We start from the raw sequence: 25,912 nt of genomic DNA, 5'->3' as shown, positions 1-25,912 counted from the left end.
AATTGCCCCTAGGTGTGATAGTGAGTGCACTGTTGTTTGTCTCGATGTGCCCTGGCAACCAGTTGAGGGTGTACCCCCCCGACTCCTGCCTGATGATAGCTGGGATAGTCTTCACCAGTCCTGCGACCCTTGTGAGGATAACTGGCTCAGAAAATGGATGGTAATTGATGGAATTTACACCTCGTCAAACTTGTCTTATCTTTGCGTTTCAAACCTTGCATGTAGTTTTTTTGTCTTTTCCACCCCATTTCATAAAAAAATCTGTGAATCGAAATGTAAACATTTTTGGGGGCGGCGTCTGTGGTCGTTGCTCAACAAGGCAGCTTCAGCCCTCGTCTCTGGCCACAGCATACTGATTTGAAATCATTTCAAAACTTTAAGGCGAATTGAGTCTCATGAATGTTAAATCTACGTCGACTTGAGTCTTTGGCCGAGCAGGCCGCAAGCCATTAAATCAATTTACGGCATCAAACACTTCTCCCCTACATTAAGTTGGTCTTGTAGGCTTTTCCTGACATTGTTTTGCTTTCTAGCAGAAGTTTGAAGTATTTCAAACTGTTCACAACCCCCAAAGCCCGAATCGCCCACCATCATGTTTCAATGAGGTTGAGTCCATTTTCCTTAATATGTCCCCTTTGCAGACCCCTGGAGATCCCGTCTAATCCTAAAAACGTGGAAGCGGAAACTGGGAAAAGGTGTGAAAAAAGCTCAAAGACAATGTTTGTATTGTCAACGCGACAAAATACCTTGTTAACTCGATAAGAAAATGGCTGACAAGTTGACGGATGATTACCTCGTCTTGACACAACAAGTCACGCAGTTCTTAAAGCAAAAACACCTCACCGTTGCCCCATAATGTCAGGACGTCTTCTCGGACCGATACCATCTTAGCGAGTGTGATGACAGTACACACGTACTGCACATTTATAACTACAAAAACGGGCTTTTGTTACCAGGCAACGCAGTCGGAGTCACGGCTAAGCGTGTGCTGTATGATGGATGCAGTCATTGTTCTGCGCAATCTTCTGCACTCTACGCTGACTTATCTACGTTGGCAGCCAACTGACAGATTGCCAGGAGGAAACAACGGCACAGTGACAGATTGACTGACAGACGATGAAGCTATCAAACATTAAAACAATTCAAAATATTGTCTTTATTTACTTGATTGCTGTGTTCAGAATGTGAAAACAGGTCAGTTGGTCGAACCGCTTGAACTCTGTCAGAGTGAAGTAATTCAACATGAGAGAACCTGTCTGAGGTATCACCTCGCGATTTTGGAGCGATTTTGTTCGTCCCAATGATCCAAGGATACTAGCCGTGTGGGGTTTTATGCCCCTGGCAAATAGGGTGAACAGGTCAAGGTGAAGACCCAGACAAAGCACACCTCAAAACACCTCAATGATTGAAAAAAAAAAGATTGGACCTTGATTTCCATTGCCAAAATGCAGGCCACCCCCCCCCCACACACACACACATGCACACCCACTAGAGCCAGACTTGAAAGTGGGACTCGATGGTGAACATTTGTTGGTGGTGGGTAGTGGTCGGAGAAATTCGGTTTGTTATAACAGCGTTATAACACCCTTATAACACACTGATGGAAACTTTGTTAGCACTTTATATGTTATATGTGAAAAATTCTACTTTTACAGGCAGGGTGAAAAATTCTTGTACAACGTGTAGCAAGGTGGCGAACAAACAGTCAGACTTACTTGGCAGTGGGGCGTGTTGATGTGTCTTGAAGGTCTCCGGGGTCGAACAGCTGGGAACCCTTCAGTCCTAACTCCTCACATCCGCGCAGGAACACGCTTAGGTTGTCCTGTACGTGGAGACCACACGGTCTTTAAAAACTCAGCTGCTGGACATATTTGAATTCTGTCGGGATCAAAAATAGCAGTACCAAAACAGTCTTGTATTTAAGATGATTTTTTCCCCGTTATGTATAAGCGTTAGCGTAGCAGGGGTTCCCATGTGAACGCGCCACAATGTTGTGTACATCCCCGTTTATAATAGTGTCTGGTGGAAGTGAATTGAACTAAACTCAAAGCTGCAAGAAAATCCAAATAGCCAATGAAAGTCAAGAACAGGCGGGGGAAAAAAAACAGTTGGGTAAGTGACATCTATGAGTCCGGAAAGGGTGACAAAGGACTTTGTAAAGCTTTAAAAGTGTAACTTTTCCAGCCAAATTCAAATTCATTTGAATCGCTCCCCAATCACCAGCGTCCTCTTTCGATCAATACCTTTTCCTCCACCTTTCAGGCACCCCCTACGTCTCGACCGCCCGCCGACAATCTCTGACCAAATCTGTGCGGAACGCAACCCGAGCAGAGTCCTCCCTCCTTTTTTTCCCAGGTTCTCTCCTGTTCCCTTTTGCTTTGTTTTCCTGCTTTCTGTTATTCGGGGGGGGGGCTGCAGGCGAAGCAATTGCTCTCAATCTCAGGGTGTCACCGTTTCCTCTCCACCCTGATTTCTTCCCAGACCGAAACACAAATACAATGGCCTTAACATTCATAAGCGCGGAGTCAATTTTAGTGTGCGAGCTTTATGAAAATGTTCACTTTAGCGGGAGTACTGCGTAGGTTTATCTTGCATGGAGGTAAAGTTCGCCTGTTGAATAAAAACACGACTGCTTTGATTGAAATATGATGTTTTTGTGATAACTGAAGTCGAGCGTAGACGACTTCAAATACTTAGGATCAACAATCCGGAGCAATGGTGAGTGTGGTAAGGAAGTGAAGAAACTGGTCCAAACAGGTTGGAACAGCGAGCGGAAGGTGTCTGGTGTGTTATGTGACAGAAGAGTCTCCGCTAGGATGAAGGGCAAAGTTTATAGAACGGTGGTGAGGACGGCCATGATGGACGGATGAGAGACGCCGGCACTGAAGGAACAACAGGAAGCAGACCTGGAGGTGGCAGAAATGAAGATGTTGAGGTTCTCGCGCGGAGTGAGCAGCTTGGTTAGGATTAGAAATGAGCTCATTAGAGGGTCAGCCAAAGTTGGATGTTTTGGACAAGGTTAGAGAGCGCAGACTTCGACGGTTTGGACATGTTCAGAGGCGAGAGAGTGAGTACAATGGTGCCTTGGTTCTCGCACACAATCCGTTCCAGAAGCTGGTTGAAAACCAAAATGTTCCAAAACCAAAGCCCGTTTTCCCATTACAATGAATGGAAAATGAAATAATGCATTCCAAGCCTAAAAAAAAAAAGTTGTTTTAAGCGATTTTTTTTCACTTTTCCTCATAATAAACTGCATAGTACAAATACATGTATGGTTTAAAAACTATATAATTAAATCATTTGAGAAATACATTTATTTTTTGCTCAAGATGTATTCTTTAGCCTAGTAGAATATGCTTGGCTGGGAGTGCATTACAACAAAATTGTAGAATAATTTTAAACAAGCAATAATGAGGGGGAAAAAACCCAAATTGTTTTTTTAATTTATACAGAAAGTACGTAAAAAAATTAACTTGCAACTAGAGGTAGGGTTAATGGAACAAAAGAAAAAAACAATGCAAAACAACAATTTCAGATGTCTTTGGTGGGGGTGACTCGCCCCTTTTTTCACAAAGAACGAATCTAATGTTTGTTTCTGCCGTCTTTTAAGCACTTTACTGAAGTGGCTCATAACATCATTAAAATTTTGCAGTGCTCTGCAACATTCAGCTTCATTCGGGTGATGAAGTTCGACAAAATTATAGATGTCGTTGGCCATGATGTACGGATTAGAGACGGTGGCACTGAAGAGACAACAGGAAGCAGAAGTGAAGGTGGCAGAAATGAAGATGTTGAGGTTCTCGCTTGGAGTGAGCAGCTTGGACAGGATTAGAAATGAGCTCATTAGGTGGACAGCCAGCCAAAGTTGGATGTTTTGGAGACAAAGTTCGAGAGAGCAGACTTCGATGGTTGGCGAGAGAGTGAGTATATTGGTAGAAGGATGGTAAAGATGGAGCTGTCAAGGAAGAGAGAGCGAGAGGAAGACCAAAGAAAAGGTTGATGGATGTTGTAAGCGAAGACATGAGGGCAGTTCGGGTTAGAGAGGTACATGCACGAGATATGCTTAGATGGAAAAAGATGATACTCTGTGGCGACCCCAAACGGGACAAGCCGAAAGGGAAAGAAGTGACAATTGCACATTGTCATCGTGCATGTTCATGACAATAAAGATGATTCTACTTCTTTAATCATGTACTGTAACAGGTACTCTGTCTCCGCAAGTACTCAGTGAAAAACTAGCAATATTATAAAATTTTCATTTTTTTTTTTTTTCCCCCCATTTGGAAACACTCCCCACGAAACAAGGTGCAGCAGTCACGCGCCCGACTTTCCCCCAATTTTCCCGAGCACGCTGGCCTCCCAAGACCCGCGTTGAAAATAGACACTTTTGCCTGCTTCGCAGCCGCCGCGGCAGATTTGCAGGCCGCTGCCGCGTCTCCACAGGAAACCGGGAGTCAACCGTGACTGACGGCCTAAAGTGTTTGGAGTAAAATCGCCGATTGCAAGAGGTCGACTCAATCGTACTCCCCATACGCTCGGTTTGAACAATTCATACTGTGTGAGAATATCATATGAATACAATCAGTGGGTTTTTACTTCACTTTTTTGGCCACAAAGTAATTGCAGCGCACTATTTTGAAATTCACCAATTAGCGTCCGCTCCCACCCCGTGAGCCAATCCAAAAACTCTTTGTATGTCAGAGTGGAGTTAAATTAGTGGAGGTTAGTGAGAGTCTCGCCGTATGTAGACTAACGGTGTATCCTGTCGAAATCAAATAATATGGAAACCATTTATGTTTCAGGACAATGTTGTAAGATGATGACTGCTATGCTCGTGTCGATATAAGACCTTTGGAAATACAGGTTCATGTAGTGAGAAAAATGATTTAGAGTCGTTGAATATACTGCAGCTCTCCCTTGTAGCACCCGTTAGCTTCATTCCGTTCCTTCACATTCCTTGAATTTGTATGTTTTTTCTAAGGCAGGAAAAACAACAACGAAATGGTGTGTTTACGAACGGAAGAGGGCAAAAAGCGACCTGTTGAAAGGGGCCGAGCTGCCGGAGCGCGGCGGTGGCTGCTGCTCTAATTACAAAAACTCCTCAGAGGCTCGTTTTCCCATTACTTCTAAACAGGAAGGGGGTAGGATTTGGGGGGGGGGGGGGGGGGGGAAGTTGCCACTGTTATTATTATTATGAAAGGGCCTGATAACAGCAGACCTTGTTTGTTTGTCTCTCACCTACATAATTGCAGCCCTGTTGGTTGAAAAAACATGCACTGCACTAGCTAACTTCCACTACTACTACTACTACTACTACTTTAAAGGGTTATTTATTATTCCCAGGTAAACGTTGTTGTAAGAGTCTATATATAATTTCTGTCAGAATAATTAGTGAAATAATTTCAGCTAAGTTTTAATTATGTAACAGAGTATTCAAAAATTGTTCATTATATTATATTTATTATATGTATGCTGTGGATGATGATATTATTATTATTATATCTATATAAAGATATTATTATTATGATTATATTATTATCCGTGATATTTAAAATGAGGATTTGAGGTTTGCTACATAGTTGATACGTTGCGATGACGTAATGAACCGGAAGAAGAACAAGAACAAACGGACAAAGACGGACAGTGGAAATATGGACGGTTGGGCGAAATTGTTTTTTGACCATCATCATCATCATCATCATCATCATCCATTATTATCCACAATCCTGATCATTTTCTTTGTATTTTGTTCATTGACCTGAAATTGCTGCGCCCATGCGATGTGGAAACAATTTCATTTATTTTAGTTTTGCTCTTTGAATTCGAGTAAACCGTTTTCTTCGAACAAACCACCTTCGTCCTGGATTATTTTTGGTTCCCCTTTTTTATTGTGCAAGTAAAGTAGGAATAACGCGTCAAGATTAGCCCGATTAGGAAACTACAGCTGTATTAATGTCAGTCAGACAAAGGTTTTATACGTGACATCAAGCACTCCGGATAAAGGCGGAAAATTCGCAATTACTGGGAGGCAGATGCAAGCAACTGATTAGAGATTTAAAGAAAAAAAAAAAAGACAATCTACAGAAAATATCAAAATAGGGTTCCACCTTGAACACAATTGGGCTACCGGACATGTTATCAAGAGTGAGTGCAGCAGCATAATTACACGTCATTGTTGCGGCACAGAAAACGCCTGCAGGGGATGTGGACGGGTGTTTACCAGACACTCAGGGAAAAAAAAAATAAACAAGGTCACGCCTCATTGGCACCTCTTAGCCACCAGATAAGATGCTTCAGCCCAACCCAGACTCCTTTTTCTATTTCTTCATGCGCTGATCCATAAAAAAGTATCCCTTGGCACTTTACATAAACATCTGGTATGTTCTTATATTTCAGAAAATGGTACAAAAACAACAAAAAAGATGAGGAACATGAAAAAACGGAGTAGCCGTCTGCTGGAAACCTGAATCCTAAATGTTGGTACAAAGTAAATACTGCGGGTCAACGACTTACCAGGCCTGCAATGGGTGCGGGAAGTCTGTTGATTTTCTTCACCAAGCCAGGTTTTATGGAGCTCAGTAACCTGACGGACAAAAAAAAACTCAATTATTACATCGATACTGCCAGCAGTCCAGACCTGCGTCTTGTGGCGCATTACGAAGTGCAAAATATAACGACGGAGACCCCGGACTGTTGAGCAGTTGAAGTTTAGTACATTAAGCAAGAACAAGTACACCATCAATAAAGCTTCACCAATTACTGTCCTCAGAAAGGTGATGCAAAGTAAATATTTGGAATGTATGCTGCAAACAAACTCGAAAAAAGTGAATAGTTAAGAGAATAAGCAAGTCACTTTTAACCTTCGATAGCTTGTCTTTGTAGCATGTTAAATTGAATATAGGTTAAAAAGGATTTTCAAATCATAGTATTTACATTTTACACATCATCATTGGAAGTGTTTTTCTTTACAGACGCCAAGACATGGTTCAGGAACCCCAATTTAAGAACCATTGCTCTGTTTCTTGTACGCGTTTTCATCACGAGGAAGCATTGGAATGAATTGTGTCCCGTTGAGGAAGCACCCACCCGCGGATACCCTTGTGCCATTCGATATCGCCGGCATTCCTGCAAAGTTATTTAGTGATGAAAAGATGTAATTTTCTCATTAGGAAAGTCCTCTTTTCCCACCACATAACTCATTGAACTTCAATCACAGGAAAGCCCGACTCAGTTTCGCTCTCCCAGAGCAGCTTTCAGCGGGCCGAATAGAGGATTGTTGTCTGTTGTACAAAGTGTCGGTGTACTGTAACGACAATGCGGACAGTGATACAGCACGCGGTGTGGATGGGGAGCATTGGGACTGAGTGAGTCCTACCCTGAATAGCGAAATTGCGAAAAGCTGCGAGTCATTGCTTTCATCCTACAATCTCAAAAACATGAGGAACAACTTGAATGGTATTTTTCAAAATGAGGAATTAAAACAAAAACAGGCAATGAGACAAAAGAATACATTCACTACCATTTACATAGTGTCCCTGAACACACCTCTGCCCTGCCTGCGTAGTTTTTTTTTTTCTCAAGAGCGAAATAGGAAAGGCAACAGGTGTACAATCTTTTAATCTTCTGAGCAGGTCCAAACACGTCTCTCTGCTGGTCAATTTTATTATTACAGCTGCGTCACTGCATATTACAGGACACCAACAGTGCAGCAGTCTCCGATGTATTGCACAGAGCCCCAACTATAATCCTAAAACAATTGCATGTCATTTCCAAACTCATTTTACAATAATACCCTTAAAACTAAACGGCGTGGGATTATTTGAATTCGAAAGAACACGCACTCGAGAGTAGTCGCCGCTAACAGTCGTGAAACAGGGTCAAACGAAGCTCCTCCCACACATACAAATATCTTCGGGCAGTCGAGCTGTATGACTTTAAAACTATAGTTTTTCTTTTTTTATGACAATGCTGATTAAGCCATTCAGGTCCTCAAATGTCTCACTGTGTTTGTCAGTATCTTATTTTTTTATATTTAATGACATTTATTTCCAGCACTGGCCCGGTTAGGGGTGCACCGCAAATGGCGGCAGGGAAATGACACGTCTTTCCAAACTTGGTAAAAACGTTGTATACTCACATACAAAGGCCACAAGATGCCTTACCTACATCATATTGAAGCAACGATTCTGGTTTTTCTTTGTTATAATGCGGATTTTAAGTTACATATGATAGCTTCAACCGACTTCCTTTATACCAATGACTATTTTCCTTTTCGCCAGGGCTTTGATGGCATCTTTAGGTATTATAGAAAGAGCACAAAAACTGTTAATAGGTGTGTTGTTTTAAGGGAATAGCTGAGGACAGTTTTCCACAGAAAAAAAATACAAATTGGCGACTTTGTGAATAGTATACTGTGAATTTGAGGGGGATTACTGCGTTTCAGAATAAAGCAATGTAACTGTTTAGTACTCCCCTCCAAGGTTTGACAGTAATTTGAATTCAGTGCATTGCAGATAAAAAAAAAAATAAGCAAACAGAACATTCTCAGCAGAAAAACACCAAAGAGATAGATTCATCAATTAAGCCTGACAAATATAAAAACAAATCACCACTTACTCGCACAGCAGTATTCCATTCTCCAGTCCTCCCCTGAAATTTTTGTCACCGAAGCATCTTCCCGTCACAGCCTACAAAGGGAAACGTCCGTGAGTCCACTGATTAAGCAAACATATTGCGCTATAAATCGAAGCACCAAGCGTACGAAAATATGACACATTTAATTTCCGGTCTTGTGAAAGTCTTAAATCCCGGGAACGGCATCGTACAAAAGCGGCACGGGCCATACGTCAAGTCCATCGGCGGTTCATGGTGCTAAACGCTAACGAGCTTGACGTAAGCTGCAATCATCCTGACCAAATGGCCGTGCAGAGCTAATGTGTTGTGACAGGGGATTTATAAAAGGCGGAGGAGCTGCCTGTTTGCATGCATTTGTACTTCATTCTCAGAACAAGAAGCAAGAAATAATATTTGTGTTGTTTTTTTGCCAGTCATTTCAATCTCCTCGTTGTGGTTGTCGGGTGAGCCACGCAAGGCCGCTGCGAGGAATGCGCCTGACTTGCGCGTTTTCACTGGAATGTCACTTGCATTGTTTCACAAATAAAACAGCTGCGCTACATTCCCCGCCCGACTTCCCTTTTAATTTCCTTCAAAAGGAACACCACAAACATGAATTAAAATACAAAGTGGGCAACGTATACACCCCAAAAAACGTCATTTCGCGAATCAATAAAGTCATGACTCCAGTAAATATTCATATTCTAGATCAGTGGTCCCCAACCCCAAGGCCGCCAATAAATCAATTAGTTCCGTTGTATTCATTATCCAAGTCTGAACAATCTTTTATTTTGAAAAATGACCGAATCCTCTTGGTTACATCTCGGTCACTTCAGCGCCAACATTTACCCCCAAAAATTGGCAAAATGAGTAAAAAAAAAAACCACATCCTTGGAAAGTTTCTTTTCGAAGGGGAAAAGGCTCAGTGAAGGGACGAAAGAAGAGCCTACAACTTCCAAGAAAAGAAAGTTATTAACAACATCAAAGCACACGCCCCTAACTCGCGACTTTTTGAGGAACATTTTGGACGTGGAGTGCACACTGACATAAGAAGTTATCCAGAGGGAAATCGAATTATGAGAGCCACTGCAAAGATTTCTCTCAGGAAAGAAGTCGCCACCGGCAGCACATTGATTCTCCCACCTGGTGCACGATCACCTGTCTTTGCTATTAAAAGAGTTCGAGCGCTACTTCCCAAAAAAAAAAAGTACCCACAAATTGCCAATGTCCGCGGTAAGAATTGTAAAGCGTTGACCGGTCTGCGGTGATAAAAAGGTTGGGGGCCACTCTTCTAGATGATAAGACACATCTGGGCCATCGGCATAAAACAAATCGTGTGAGGACTTATTCTGAACCTTGAAAGTTCAGGTGGATCGTCGTCAACCGATGACCCTTATACTTCAAAATGCCTGAATCCCTGATTAATAAATATCCTTTTAATCTATAAAAATGGATGGACTTGACACATTTGAAGAGGCATTCCCTGTGAGTCTACATAGATAAAACTGGAGGGAAAGGATTCCTCTCATGTCAAATCATGCCTGGCAACACATCGAAAGTCACTTGCCAAAGTAATCTCCTGTTCTGGAAAAGCAACCAAATGAAAACTGGAGACTGTTTGAACTGCTACTCGGTTCAGCTTCCAACCCGAGGGGCTGGAGACGGAAAAATATACCTGTACGAAATTAATAAGCAATAAGGCAAGGTATGAAGGAAGGCGGGTTTGTCGGGTGACGTAATCCGTTTCTCGTTTGTTCAAGCCCAGAGGCGACCATCGAAGAGTTGACAGCTGGTTGCCGAGGATGAAGTACGCAAACAAAAAGATGTGCGCTCCCGGGCCACGTGGGTGGCTTTTGGAGCGGGGCGCGTTCTTCTTTTACAGGATGTCGTCTCGAGCGGGTTACGTAATGACCGAGTTCAAACACACGTGAGCGCGTCGATAATCTCGTTAAAACTATTTGGCAAGAAATCTTAATTCGCAAATGCCTTTGGTTCGCCGTTAGCCAGACGACAACAACAACGGGCCACCGAGCCCCTTCAATGTGTTTTCGGAGACTCTTACACAATGATGAGGGCTCTCTGGCCGGGGGTCCCTTCAGCGGGTTCAACCTGAGGTCACATCAATCCAGATATTTTCATCAACTATCACCACAGGGATCCACTATTGTGCATATCGGAATTGCTGCTTTTGAGCTTGGAGCGCTGGCGAGCTCCTATGTCGGAACGAGTGCTGAGGACAACAAATATGTCGGTTGGATACTTTAAAATTCCACCCACGTGCAAGTTAAAAATATTAATAAGTAACATATCGTTCAGCTTGAGGTCAAGAGCACATGGAGCTATATACACCGTCTTAAAATTGTATAGCGTCCAAATTCTGGGATCAAAAAGATCTCCACCTACACACAACCAGTTCTGGAGTTCATCCAAAATGGATGCTTCAAACTGACATGACCTTGTTCAATTCTGGTTTTAAAAAAAATGGCCACCCACTATTTTTTTTTTTCAGTTGGTGAAATTAGTAAATAAAGGTTTTATTTTTTATTTTTTATTTTTTTTAACTTCATGGGAGCACAACTGAGGGAGTTATTTCGTGGTGGATCTTGGACATGATGATCAGGTTTTGATGTGCTCAGCCCAGCTTTCTAAGATTTCTGCATTTGGGAAAATTCCCTAGTAGGTCAAAATGGGAGCTTCGGAATTCACCCAAAATGTTTGACATCGACTAAAATTTTTCAGGATGACGTTGAAATTTAGTCCAAGACATGATATCAAACTCACTGAAAATAACGACTTAATATGTTGTTCCTATACTCCCTGGAACTTATCAACAAATCAAAATAAATATTTTGTAACTGTGTTGATCTTTTCTAGTTTGCAATCAATACAGTCCTGTTCTTAGTGTGGCGACGTCACCTGAAGTATGCATATCGCAACGCGCCGTAGTCTAAAACAAGGACAACCTGTATTTAAAAAAAAAAAAAAAAAAGGGGCCTCTGAATTTGCTCGCCATCACCCTCTGACCACAGCATGGAAACAAACGGTGGTATTCACTGGTTGGTTTTTTTTTTCAACACATTTGTTTTCCTAAGACCTTTAAGAATTCCAACACTGGCTCCCCTTTTCTATCTCTGCCATTGCCTCCCCCCCCCCCCAAGTCTTGATAAGCACCCCTGATTAAACGGGCCAAATTTCCACTAAAGTGCCCTAACGCTGATCTAAATGTTAGCATTCCTACCGGTCCGTCCCTTTTCCAGCCGGATTAGACGATGGAACAATGTTTGGGCTGTGGATTAACCCCTTTCCTGGCCCGACTAGTTCCACTCACTTCCTCCCCAATACTCTTACAAGTTCGCCAGGGTTCTGAACCTCCCCCCCAAAAACTGGAAAGGAAACAGTATTTGGCTTGACGGTTACATTGGATTAAGTAGAGAATGGCAACCGGTGCCAAAAGTGCCCAGAGGAATCGGGGGTGGGTGTGGAATAAGCAGGGGGTAGAAAAAAAAAAATACTTAAATCCCCTTAAAACCATCCGCCCAATGCATCCTTCAAGGTCCTTTCAGCCTCTTTGTGCAGCACAAATGGCGCCTCCTCAGTTTAGCCAGCACAAATCCCCATCCTACTAACCTACATGGTCTCACTTGCATTTTTCAGTGGAGAGTGAATTGTGAATGGATGACAATGTCGTCAATGTGTGATTGACACGCAACCGAATGGTGGTCCAATAAATGGAAAAATAGAACAGATCAGACACATGGCTAGCGTCGATTCTAAATCACAGCGATATACTGAAATACTTCATAAAAACATTTGAAAAGACAACTTGGTTTAAATGATGTAATATTCACAAATTCAATGCAGTGGTGCGTCAAACATTGTTTGCCTTAAAGGGAAATTTCGGTGGCTTGGATTAACAACGTATCCAATAGATCATCTCATATGTAATGTACCTTGATAACGTGATGCTAATCATCTCCCATTTAATGGTGTTTTGAGAAGATTTCTATCGGCAACTACCAGTTTTCGTGTGACGTAATAGGCGCGGCAACAAAGGCTCGCTTACGTCGGGAAACAGTTTTGTCCAGCGCTGATTTCTCGGCTTTTTTCTCATCTGATGGAGAAATGGCAGTATCGGTTGATCGGGAAAACGGAGGAATACTTCCATACGGATTTGAACCTGTGGCCGTAAATAAGGATGAATATTCGGATGGTTCTTCGGATGGGAATGAGGCAGAGTCTGACGAGCGTGCTCCGGGGCCGCGTAGGTCATGTGACTCGCCAAAATGGCGGCGCCCATGAAAATTCGTAATTGCCGATAAAAATCTTCTTAAATAAACATTAGATGAGAGAGGATTAACATCATATTATCAAGGTACAGTGCATATGACACGATCTATTGGATACATTGTTAATCCAAATCACCGGAATTTCCCTTGAAATTTTTTTTTTTTTTTCCATAACAGTTCTTAGACATTTTTCCATCGAAAATCACAAAGACAAAGAATTACATCCACTTGTCATGCTGCGGTTGAAATGATTCAGTTTTGCTGTCGTTCCGTCACACACTATCGAAGTGTATGGTTTTCGTTTCCATGGTGAACAACGGTGGACCGAGGCCGTCGCGACAATGTGAGTAGCTGTTAAAAGTCGCTAATTTAGCTACTTTGCTGACGTGACTTTTTTAAAAATATTTTTACATTTTTAAAGGGACTATCATCGAAACCAGTGAAATTTTGTGACCCTATTGAAGATTTCTGTAGTCTTTCACAAGATGTTTAAGCCCTTCACGTGCACACAGCAAAGGAATTTGGCTTATGCAATTAGCATATTAGCGTAGCAGACCCGCGCATGTGGCAGAGACTTCGTACCCGAACACAAACACCCCTATGCCCACATTTCCAACGTTGTCAAACTCTTATGCAAGTGTTTGTTATGAGACAACAACATTCTCTCTTCACCCAAACTAGCAGCGAAGTCCTGGAAAATTGCTGTGTGGGGGCAGGCAGTATTATGTACTGTAAATTAGCTGAATCGTGACATCATGATATGCAAAATTCAGATTGGCTGGCGCACAGAAACATTTTCAGAAAAGCAATAACTAAAGAATTACATACTTGTTTCATTTCACAGTTGAAGGATGGGCAGGCACTCCAGAAACCCGACCACAGAATGATTTCTGAATGCCGAAAGCACAACATAAGCCTCAGTATAAAATTCTGTTGGCTGTCACCTTTAAAGTACTTGTTGCCAAGCTTAGCCGGCTAAAACCATAGCACGCTGGTACCACATGTGACAACACCCCCAAAGCCTTGCAGGAAAAGAAACAAAAGACCCTCCGTGTTGATGGCAACTTTTTGAGCTTAGCTTTCTAAGAGTAAAGACTTTTCCAGGGGCCTCCGCCAGTCTCCAATATCCTGCTCGCTATATTTTCTTGCGAGGCCGAAGGACACGACGGGCCACTGGCCACACCAGACGCCTCATTTTAACAGACGAGGAAATGGTCGACCTTGACCCGGTTATTTCGAGACGAGGCATCAGCCATGTTTTTAAACTGCGCTTTGATTGGGAACCCGGGCCCATTAAAAGACGGCATGTTAAATGTAAACACTTCATTTCATAATCATTTCTTGCTGTACAAGGACAACCTCAGATAGTCCACTAAAACAAAATGATGATTAAAACTAAACAACCAATGACAACGTTTTTGTGTTTTTCGGTGTTCTCCATTTTGTTTGGAATACAGAGAAAGACTGAAGATGCCAAAGGAAGTTAAATGGAAACCCACAGATTGGATATAGCCCTTCGATGAATATGGGAGACGAACATGCCCCTTCTTCTTCTTTTCGAAGAAGAGAACATCTCACAACCGAGTGAAGTGACCGGGGCAAAATTACCCTATCCTTTCGAGCCATATTTGATGATGATGATGATAATGATATGCAGATTATGCCAAACTACATGCAGCCAAACCACCTCCTCGCCCGATCCACCTCCGCGCAGCGGTAATAAAAACAACGCTGCCCACGAGCGACGACAACGCGGCGGCCAAACCGCCTCCCTGTAAGATCCATCTTCGCTAGGGAGATCAGCCACCGCGGCCCGCGACGAGCTACCCCGGGCGAAGCAGTATTGACAAGGCTGGCGGCGATCCACAAGGCCTGAGGAGGCCGTCCTTCAGCGGCTGCTGCGCGGAAGCCTTCCGACGCGGACATCAACACATTTAGCAACCCTGACTTACGGATTATGTCCCCTCCCAACTAGTGTTTTTTTGAGTAGCTGTATACACACCTACCTGTCATTTGGAACCCCCGAAGCTCTCGTCCTTTGCACCCGTGAAATCCATTTTTCACAACAAAACGGGTCTTTTGGCAAAGTATGAAGAGCGAATCCATCCACCCGAGTGTTTGAGAAATATCCAGCAATACGACGAGCCGGCATTTTGGCTAACACGAAGGAACAACGAGCTAGTATAAACAGACGAGATCGCTCGAGTGCGCTACTGCCCTGTACGTCACTTCCTGGTTCTTCTCGAAAACAAATCCCTCGAGAGGATTTTCATGGCGGGAGTTGCAAAAAGCACGTTTTGTGGTGAAAAAACAGATGGGTCCATACCGGCTGCTGTTTTTTCATTAATAACATACTAAAAATCATGCATTTCATGACAATGCTGTCACTTCCTGGCATTAATGCTTGGGGAGTCATTTATGTGCAATCTGGGCATACGTTGCTTCATGTTTTCTGTCATCGCAAATGCCGCCATCTGGGAAATGTGTCACTTCTTAATTCCGAATTGGGCCTTTGGACCTTAAGTGTAAACACAGCCACCGAGTGTTGCGTCTCTAAATGCAAACGTCTTTAATTTACTTCTATTACCGAGCGATGACACCTGTGAAAAGCCGCGGTCTGATCTAGAGCGTCCCAGCAACAGATGGCTCAGCATAAACACGGCACCCCATCGCCGATGTCAACTGCTAGATTAATCAACAGGACGTGCTGCGTGCCGTCGAAAAGCAGCAAAGACCCCTGTAAACACGCAGAGTGATGGGATCGTGTTCTTCGGGTCTCGCGTTCAGACTTGCCTTCCCCTCTCGTCACTCCTAGATGTGCTGTACTTGTCGGGGCTGAAGTAATCAAGCGCTTCACTGACGTAGTGTGTCAACACCGGGGCAGAATGCGGGCTCATCAGCCTGTTTATGGTGACACAATTGTGCTGAAACACAAATTCCATCACGGTTCAGTTACCATTATGCCCTTGACAAATATTGAATGGCAAGAAGGGAACACACGGGCAGCCGTCGGTAAGGTGGGCCACGGCGTGACTAAAAGATTGGCGGTTCGACTCCCATCTGGCTGTTTTTGAAGTGTCCTTGGGCAAGACAATGGACTCTAATGCGTTTGAAGCGGGCCTGGCAGCAGCTTGCCCGTTGGTGTAGGAATGCGCGCCTCCGTCAAGCACTTTGCATTCTCTTCCTGGTAATTGAAAATGTTTCACCTTTAATCCAAAAGTCTTCTTGAGTTCTAACTTTTTTGTACAGAGTCCCCCGCATTTCGGTCTTCTAGTGGGTGGTCCCGTGAATGTGGTGTTGTTGTTGCCAGGTGCGACTGATGAATTCCCATTTGGATAATGTCACTCAATTGGATCTGGTGGCAAAAGGGCTCATTGACTAATAAATGCCTCGGAATGTTCTTCATCTGTGCAGTAGTTGAGCGGATTTTAATGCTTATGTTAATGTGCGTATGTTCATGAATCAGAACTGATTGTAGATGACAGCTTGTGGCTGTGATGCTCCAATTGGCATAACCACTATTTTATATATATATCCATCCATCCATTCACTTTCTGAGCCACTTATGCCTCACAAGGGTCACGGGACTGCTGGAGCCTATCCCAGCTATCATCAGGCAGGAGGCGGGGTACACCCTGAACTGGTTGCCTGTCAATCGCAGGGCACATTGAGACAGACAACAGTCGCACTCACAATCACATATAGGGGCAATTTAGAGTCTCCAATTAATGCATGTTTTGGGGTTTTGGGAGGAAACCCCACATAGGCATGGGAAGAACATGCAAACCCCACACAGGCAAGGCTGGGATTTGAATCCTGCTCTTCAGAATTGTGACGCCAATGCTCGAACCAGTTGTTCCACCGTGCCACTATATTTATATTATGTGTATAGATGCAAGACATGGCCTAAAACGTTACAGCCATTTCTTAATCTTTATCCATCCATCCATTATCTATGGCTTTTCCGGGTCAGGTCGCGGGGGAAGCAGCTTCAGCGGGGATACCCAGACTTCCCTTTCCCAAGCCACTTCTTCCAGCTCTTCCAGAGAGATCCCGAGGCGTTCCCAAACCAGCCGAGAGACATAGTCTCTCCAGCTGGTCCTGGGTCTTCCTCGGGGTCTCTCTCCAGTGGAATCTTTATCCTATTTTCAAAATATTGTAAGATTGGAAAATTTGCTAAACACAGAAACTACTGACACATTGAAACTGTTATTCATTTTTCAAAGACTCTACAGCTAAAGTTAAAATATATAGAAGTTGATAAACAACAGAGCAACGAGGCATTTCTAGTTGATAAAATTGATAAAATTAGCGTTGGAAGCGATAGAAAATGTATGTAAGCCACACGTCAGTTGGAGTTATGTCACCATCAAGCCAGCGGCAACATGTACACCTGTGAAATTTTTGAGTCACTGCCAATCTGTACATAGACGATTTTCAATAATGTGTTTAAAAAGTAACGTAAAAAATACGGGAAGATTCAAATGTAGGGCAACAACATAGTGTCTAATAAAGGGGAATTATTTGAGGAAATGTGGTAAAAATTTAGCACAGGCTAAAGAGGTTGCATCGTTGCTCTATTACTGGAAACAGAATGGCCTAACAGACTGTTACATCTATTACTTGTTGTTCTCGAAAAAAAAAAAAAAAAAAAACATCAGCACTGGAACCTCTTTGGGATAGAATTTTGCCAATGGGTACGTTGCTCAATTCATGCACCTCGATTGTGTCCAAGCGGGACACAGGCTACCTTATGGGAGCTGTCAAAGCACACACCCCCACAAGAGGGAGGTGCAGCTAGCTAGATTAGTCAGGATTAGACTTTATCCCCTTCCTACTAGCGAGAGGATGGCAATAACAACGCTCAAGAGGCCCATGCTTTAATGGAAGCCGTTCTACTCCAGGAATTATTTGACACACTCAACAAGAGAGATGTAAGCGAGTGGACAGCGAAAGTCATTCATTAGCTGCGATCGGTTTCAAACTAGCATGCAATCCATATCACAGGAGGTAGAGAATCAATGTGTCATCATAGTAAGTGCTAGTGCCTGTAACGGCGTGAGAAAACCTAATGCAGAAAAAGTGGACGGAACCTTTTGGAATTCTGTCGAGAAAGTTTATCGCTGATTTCGTGAGGACATTAAAGACCTTTCAACACTTTTGGGAAACATTTTGCAAAATTTTGCCAGCCTGGGATGTTTTTCTTGGCATAAAAAAAAAAAAAAATCTTCCATCTTCCCATCCAGGCCCAGAAATGAAGACTAAGAGAAACTGTCACGAGTAGGACACAACCCCAGTTATGAGATATATGTGAACACTTGTGCAACAATGAGTGTAGAAAGTTCTAATATGATTTCTTACATTGGCGGACATTTCTTTTTAGCTCCACTAAGGAAAACAATGGGCAAGTGGTTCCCCAACCCAAATGGCGGAATAGAATACATCGTAATGACGTTAGAATACCTTGTCACAACACAAAGTCTCGCTCAGTTCTGCCTTACTGTTTTTTTTCCCCTGTAATTTTGACTTTACTACTGCATTAACATAGTCCAGTGATTGACTACACCACAGTCTGTCTTGCATCCAATTTTGGGTTCAATTTTTGCCATAGAAACAGAACCGTGGAGGACCCCGTGTAATGTTCTTAGGAAATCTCAACTAGGATGATATTGCTAGCTATAGCGGAGTTCTGAGTCAGAGTCAAGAGCCAAACCCTCTGCTGGCAGCCGTTGCCATGCATGAGAACAACATTCCTTCTGTACGAGGCAAACAAATGCCAATGGGCGCACACTTTTTATCGTGGTTATCTCTGTGAGTGAGCTATTTTGTGCCTGGATGAGCCCAACGGCTAAAACTGCCCAGCAACAGTTGACAATTGACGCTAGATCTAAACCGCAAAGATCAATGGTTCAGTACGCATTGTTATTGTCGAGGCCCAAAATAACCAACTAGTACTATCATAATTTTCAGCAACTTTCATTAGGATACAAGTAAGGAGTATTACAACAATGGCATGATCGTGCTGTCCGCTAACTGGTCGACAGATTATCACTTGCCATCACGTCATAATACAACAATTCACAACTGCAACTTTCCCGACTTTGTGGATCATTGGGTCATTCTGTCACTGCCGATTGAACAAGGTGGTGGTTGTTAATAATAACTGATCAGAAGTGTGATCAAACTGATTACAAAACACATCTAGGTGAGAATCCTAAGCATGCTGAGACCAGGGATGCATACAGCATTTGTGGCAGATTGAGTACTCAAATCAGGGGAGCTCAAGCCCTGCCCAAATCATCTCATAGGACTGAGTGCATAGAGCACTATAACCCGTCATGTTTCTCGGATTTATCTGTCAAATAAAGTACTGTCACATCTTTAGTATTATGCTATTCACCTAATTCAGCTAGCTATTGTGCACAATACACTACATGTACCCTAACCCTGATCATTTTTTACTGATCCAATCAGTCCGGTGGCAAACTGAACTCTACTGTTCAGTAGAAACCTGATTTCAGGGCTGCACATAAGGGTTAATTCTACACCATATCTCAGAGAAGTTGAAATGGCACAATAGTATTACATATTTTGACATGATTGTCATCACTGTCAGCTGCGAGTCCATAACTGGATATCCTCAGATCCAAATCAAATCAGATACCGTTCTGCAGGCTTACAATCATCATAAAACACAAAACGGTGGAAGAGTAAAATGCTAAAAGCATGTTATCTCGCTGTATAATCTGACACCGTTGCTGTAGGACTGGCGGTGTGCCCTCCAGTGACGGATGCCCAAGCTCCCTTGGCAGCCGAAAGAGTCCAGCTCCCCAGTGTCACAGCTCAAAAAGTAGAAAACCAACTCAGCCCGTGTGACCCAATTAGAAACATCGCCTGGACGTGGGGGAGGATCATCAGTCCCTGTCCTAGCTATCCGACATTAAGATTGGCAAGAACAAACTTTTGATTTAATCCATCATGCTTCGACCAACAGGCACTGACTTTTAAGGGACTTGAGCGATCTCAACATGCATCACGAAAGGAACGCTTTGTCGTCGAGGATTTTCAGACTGGAACCAAAGCAGAAGTAGTTAGTTACAGTTTCATGATCGCTGCCTATTTGTGAAGGTGTAACCTGCTGGGTTTACAAACAAAATACTCTGCAGGGCCTCGCTAACCTATAATCAATAAAATGGAAGTTGGGTTTAGGACTCACGCAAAGCGACCCACTTTGCGTGAGAACAAGGACGATCGATGGAGTGGACGCAGATTGGCATTGAGGGGAGGCTGGTAATTAGTTAAAGTGTTTTGTGGAAAACGGTATTCGCGCAACCAGTTGAAAGGCTTTACACTCTGCATCTCGAGCCTTTTTGGCACTGTACATTTCTGCTGACTGTTTTGGCAAGTCGCTGCTCTGTGTGAAAGGTACCAACTGGAATCTGGGGTTGCATTTCTCAACCTTTGGCTGTGTGAAGAAGAGAAGAATCCTCTTCATTGTCATGAATACAAAATTTTTCAGACTGCCATCTGCCGTCTCAAGACGTACAGAATATTGCTTTCTGCGACAGAAAACGCCAAAGCTACCACAAGAAAGAGCAGATTCTTCTTTCAACAGAAAAATGTTGCTACCTTTTTCTGTTCTTTAGAAATCTGCCGTAGAACATGGGTTGGTTTCTTCCGAAACACCAGTTTCAGACCAAAAAGCAGCGAAAACAAGCTTTTATTGAAAATCAACCTCAAAACTGATTCAAACACTGTTTAGCACTCCAGATTATAAAGTTAGAAAAACTCATCGACTCATTGGATGGCTTGAGTTGAACGTCAGTGGTATTGTTATATGGTGTACTTCATTCTTTCGGTGAAGTGGATCCTCTTTTGTCAAAATCACGACACATTCTACTCCCTACCGTGACAAGTAGGCTTGTTTATATGCCATGTTTTCATACTTTTGATAGATTCATATCAGTGGCAGCGGGACCATGGAATGGCAGTGAGGAGCAATGTCAGCAACAAAAATTTAAGCTTCATGGCTAGATTATTATGTACAATAATGGTTGCAAAATATTAAACTAAGACGACACAGACCAATAATAGCACTTTACAGAACTGTGTCGTCACGGTCATAACACTTGTCGGAATAAGAGATACGGCTGGAGTATGTAAATTTAAGATACCGTTTATAATTTGGTTATCTATCTCTCTGGTTCAGATGACCAAAAAGGTCTGCATACAAAATCAGACAGTGGCGCTACAATGTTTGCGGACCACAACTTCCTCATGGCGACTCGACAGGACCGCGACTCAAACAGGCTGAATGTCGGAGCTCGTCTGGCCTAAAAGAATAAGCTTCTCAAATAATACTGTAATTCTTTGTTTGCAATCAACGCACATTTGTAGGGGAGGGGTGGATGACAGGAATGCTCAATAGTCATCACAACCATCTGCCATCTCTCGTAAAGACAACAACAAACTCGGAATGACATCACAGAAGGATTCTGGAGCGATAGCAAGAGTTGTGTCTACACACAACTTTCAAGGTTTCCCGGAGGTTAAAGACGGTCAAATGTGCGGTGTCGCGTTTCAATGGCTTTTGCAGTCACGACAGCCGATTTCCAGGTGATGACTCCTGCGATTTCCTTACATGTCTTCTTAACTACTTATAATCGATATCAGTATCGATCCAGGTCGATCTCTACTTGGCACCAGGTGGCCCCAAAGCAATATTTTTCATGCGAGACGTGACTTTGGCCTGAACTCAATAACAGAGGTTAGACGAGTTTTTCAGTGGGGCTTACGGTCATGCTAGCCTGAGAACGCCTGATCTCGTCAGATCTCAGAAGCTAAGCGGGTTTGGACCTGGTTAGTACTTGGATGGGAGACTGCCTGGGAATACCAGGTGCTGTAAGGTTCTCTCCCTGGCTAGATGCAGAGGGGTTGCGTCAGGAAGGGCATCCGGCGTAAAACTGTGCCAAACAAATATGCGTTCATCTAAGATGACACGCTTTGGCCACCCCTAACGGGACAAACCAAAAGGAAAAGAAGAAGACAACTTTTTCTGTGAATAATGGTTAGTGAATAAGATAAAGATTTTGTGATGAATTTTGAATTTTCAGACTGTAAGTCAGATTCGGAAGCTATGTAGCTCATATAATGTCACAAGTAATGTCGCTTTAAGTACTGCGACATTCGCTTTCCACGTCGTTTCACTGTCGCCTATAATAAATCATAATGCAGCATTTCACTGCTGTGAAGCCGTTAGCTGGGAATATCGTCTGACATTGTTTTACTTCATGGAAACAAGGTCAATGTAATATACAGACGTATTTTCCCCCACAGGGTTACGACAAGACAACTGCCTGTTAAAACAGCACAAAGCACTCCGGAACAACACGCTCAGGTGGTGCAAAATAAATACAACGGACACAAAATACAACGCAAGAGGTCCCTTTACAGGACTATGACCAAAAACAGCTTGTCAAAATGTGTTCCTGAAAATGAAATCCAAAAAGGTTCAAACAAACATTCTCAAAATACCAGTCAACTTCACAAATCGCATCTCCCCAGAAACTGCCAGACACATTTGAATGAAAAACATAAATATAATAACATTAATTTCACACACAATGTCATCTTAAACAACTGTGATGTTTGCCTACGACATAGCCAGCAGGCTTCAAGGGCTAATGACGTGGCGGTATTCAAGTGTCGTCACAATTCCCTCAAGCGTTGTTCTTAACGCGTCATTTTTGCCCTCCAAACCGAAGCCCAAGGGGGATGGGGTACGACTGGAATCGGCTCCTTAACTCAAGAGATCCTTTCTAGACCCCAGAAGAAAATCCTGACAGATCACTGAAGATGTAAAGACTAAACCTCAAATATTGTACGATTGTGTTCGCGCAAGCCCTCAATGAGACGACGATCAAATCAATCACGCAGAACTAAATATCTGCCTTGTCTCATCTACGGTTGGGAAGCTAAAGCACGAATACTGACATGATGATTAAAGGAAGGTGCTTGAGGAAGACAAATGGGTGCGCTGCATCACCGCGCAGGACTTGACTTGAAAAGTATCACATTTTTCATTTTTTTCCAACATGATTTGATACAGTTAAAGCTTAAAGTGCAGGGATAAATTATAAATATTCTCTTCTGGATTACACTGTTAGACGATAAAACATCAGGAACAGGTCTCAGTTCTGTAGTAATGGCATGGAGAGGGACGTCGATTCAAACAGTTTTCTCCTTTCAGAGGTATTGTAATTCCCTGCATATTCATCCATCCATCCATCCATCCATTATCTACCGCTTTTCCGTGTCGTTTCATGGGGGAAGTAGCTTCAGCAGGGATACCCAGACTTCCTGTCCCCCAGCCACTTCTTCCAGAAGCATCCGAGGCGTTCCCGAGCCAGCCATACAGACACTCTAAACATAGTCTCTCCAGCGTGTCCTGGGTCGTCCTCGGGGTCTCTTTCCGGTGGGACGTGCCCGGAACATCTCACCAGGGAGGCGTCCGGGAGGCATCCGCATCAGATGCCCCAGCCACCTCATCTGGCTCCTCTCAATGCGGAGGAGCAGCGGCTCGACACTCGGCCCCTGACCGAGGTTCTAACCCTATGTCTAAGGGAGAGCCCGGACACCCTGCGGAGGAAACTGCTTTCGGCCGCTTGTATCCGGGATCTTGTTCTTTCGGTCATGACCTGCATATTCATGGTTCGAGAATTCAACTGTATTTGTTTTTGGTTTCCAGTGGAACCTATCGCCAGCTGTGATCTCAAAAACTCCTCACATGTGTTTGCAGTTTTTGTGCACATTCTGAAACATCCTAGCCCACCAGAAGATGCTGCCATAGCCTAAACAGTGATCGGTGTCAAGGAAGTATGTTGAAGTGACGCATCTTGACTGGGAGGCTTGGTTACAGAAAAGCTAAGTTTAGCCTGAGTTGTTTGTAAAATTTAAAGACAGATTCAATGAATGCACATTTGAATGAACTTACAGTGCCTTTGTTCAATATCAACTCATTTTTTAGCCATATTTTGAAGCTTATTGTTCTAAGATAAGTGTCAAATAAACTGTTTTATGGATCAGCGTTTGTGGTATATTCATGGTTTTAAGTACTAATATAAGAGATTCGATTCGAGATTTGTGGATGGATTGTGCAAAACTACATACATTTCCTTCGCTAATCGTAGCATAGCTCGGTCATTTTACCGTAGTATCAGAGGTATACAAAAGACATCTCTCTAGCTGCACACGCAGTCTCAGGTCGTAGTATGATCCATGCCAGAGCAGAGGAAACCAATGCAGATCCTGAATGCCCATGTGTCCAACGATACTCCTTCCCCAAGGACTGGGGGTTGGGGGGGGGGTTAGAGAAGAACAACGACGCGATTGCGCTATCGGTTACCTATTCAGCTCTATGCGCTGATCCCTCGGATTCAACGTCAACAGAAACCCTTTGGGAGACACCAACAAGCCTCGAAGGAGTTTGATGGAATGATAGCTGGAACTTTGCAGGAAGACTTTTCTGTGAGGAGTGTCAGGTCTACGTACACAACAGATAGTCTAGTGAATTACAGTATACAACTTAGGTAACTACGCTGAAATGAAATCGAATAAAAGTAAAACAAAGTTTAAAAAAAACAAGTTCCTTCAAAGTAAGTTTACTTATTTTAGCTTACAGTTTTTAGGGCAATGAATCGATTGCAATTGGACTTGTTCTGGTTGTCTCCGAAGACGTTTCGCCGTTCAGCTGAGCGAGCTAGCATGCCCGGCCTAGCCTAGCATGAACTAATAAAGCCTGCTCGGATGAGAGGGGAAACGTCTTCTAAAAACTACCGGAACGCTGCAGTTGTGATCGATTCAATGGCCAAAATAATGACCGAGAATAATGAGGATAAGCACAGGCATTATCCCAGTTACTATTTGAAACTTTTATGAGTGGTGCTTCCATATTTAGCACGGGTTGATTGATGGAAAAATTCAAACCTTACAAGAGAGAGAACGGAAAGACTGTGTCAGATGCATATTTTATGTTGCTATGATATATTTTAGAAGGTAAACCAGATTATATTTTCTATGCATTTTTGTCTACACGATTCCTATATATTTTTAAAAACTGTATTCATTATCTGTTTTGTATTATTTTTTGTGTGTATTTTTATGTAATATTTTAATGTTTATTTTGTTTCATATTTCATTTTGTATTTACATAATTTTTCCAATGTGTATTTTGGCTAATCATTTTTGTTCACTAGTTTGTATTACTTTGAAGATTTTTAATTTTTTTCCCCCAACAATTTTTTGTTGAGCTTTGTTTTTACATTGTCTAACATTTATCTTCTTTCATATTTTCTATTGTTTTGTATTTTTCTTAAATCAACAAATTTTCTCTTTTATTCGTTAATACTTTTTTTTACTTGTATTTTCAAACATGTCCAGATTTTTCATCTAATAATTTATTGCGTTATTTCCAATATTTTTGTGTCCTCTAGGTATATTTTTCCTAATGGATTTTAATTTTAATGCTAATATTTTTTGTTCACTATTTTGTCACTTTTCTATTTCCTAATATTATCGTCATAGTATATAAATATATATATATATTTAATTTATCCATCCATTTTCTTAGCCGCTTATCCTCACAAGGGTCGCTGGAGCCTATCCCAGCTGTCAACGGGCAGGAGGCGGGGTACACCATGAAATGGTTGCCAGGCAATTGCAGGGCACATGGAGACAAACACACGCACTCGCAATCACACCTCGGGGCAATTTAGACTGTCCAATTAATGTATTTTAATATTGAATTCATTTGTATAAAACCCCTCCCCTAACTTTGGTGCGGGGAGCGTGATGGTGTCGATATCCACCCTACGATTGACTGGCGACCGGTTCAAGGTGTAGTCTGCCTTTGCCCTGAAGCCAGCTGGGATTAGCTCAAGATCTCCCGTGACCCTTGTGAGGATAAGCGGCTTGGATAACGGATGAATGGATGGATATTTTCTAAACGCGGAGAC

General features: G+C 42.7%; 1 protein-coding gene and 1 non-coding gene across 2 annotated transcripts in view; one reads left to right on the top strand and one right to left on the bottom strand.

Moving 5' to 3' along the window:
- Positions 1-25,912, bottom strand: part of limch1b (LIM and calponin homology domains 1b) — a 62,648-nt gene that overhangs the window by 33,938 nt on the left and 2,798 nt on the right. Inside the window, exons 2-4 of the mRNA XM_061834333.1 lie at positions 8,617-8,687; positions 6,514-6,583; positions 1,716-1,822 (exon numbers count right to left, since the gene is read on the bottom strand). Coding sequence (XP_061690317.1) covers positions 1,716-1,822; positions 6,514-6,583; positions 8,617-8,687 — 248 coding nt within the window. The remainder of the gene's footprint in view (positions 1-1,715; positions 1,823-6,513; positions 6,584-8,616; positions 8,688-25,912) is intronic.
- LOC133509279 (5S ribosomal RNA) lies at positions 21,689-21,807 on the top strand. The gene has a single exon (XR_009797292.1). It is a non-coding gene; the product is annotated as a 5S ribosomal RNA (ribosomal RNA).

The sequence above is a fragment of the Syngnathoides biaculeatus genome, chromosome 11 (assembly GCF_019802595.1).
Source record: "Syngnathoides biaculeatus isolate LvHL_M chromosome 11, ASM1980259v1, whole genome shotgun sequence".
Classification (NCBI taxonomy): domain Eukaryota; kingdom Metazoa; phylum Chordata; class Actinopteri; order Syngnathiformes; family Syngnathidae; genus Syngnathoides; species Syngnathoides biaculeatus.
The sequence above is the reverse complement of the archived record's forward strand: the minus strand, read 5'-3'. Positions and strand labels throughout refer to the sequence as shown.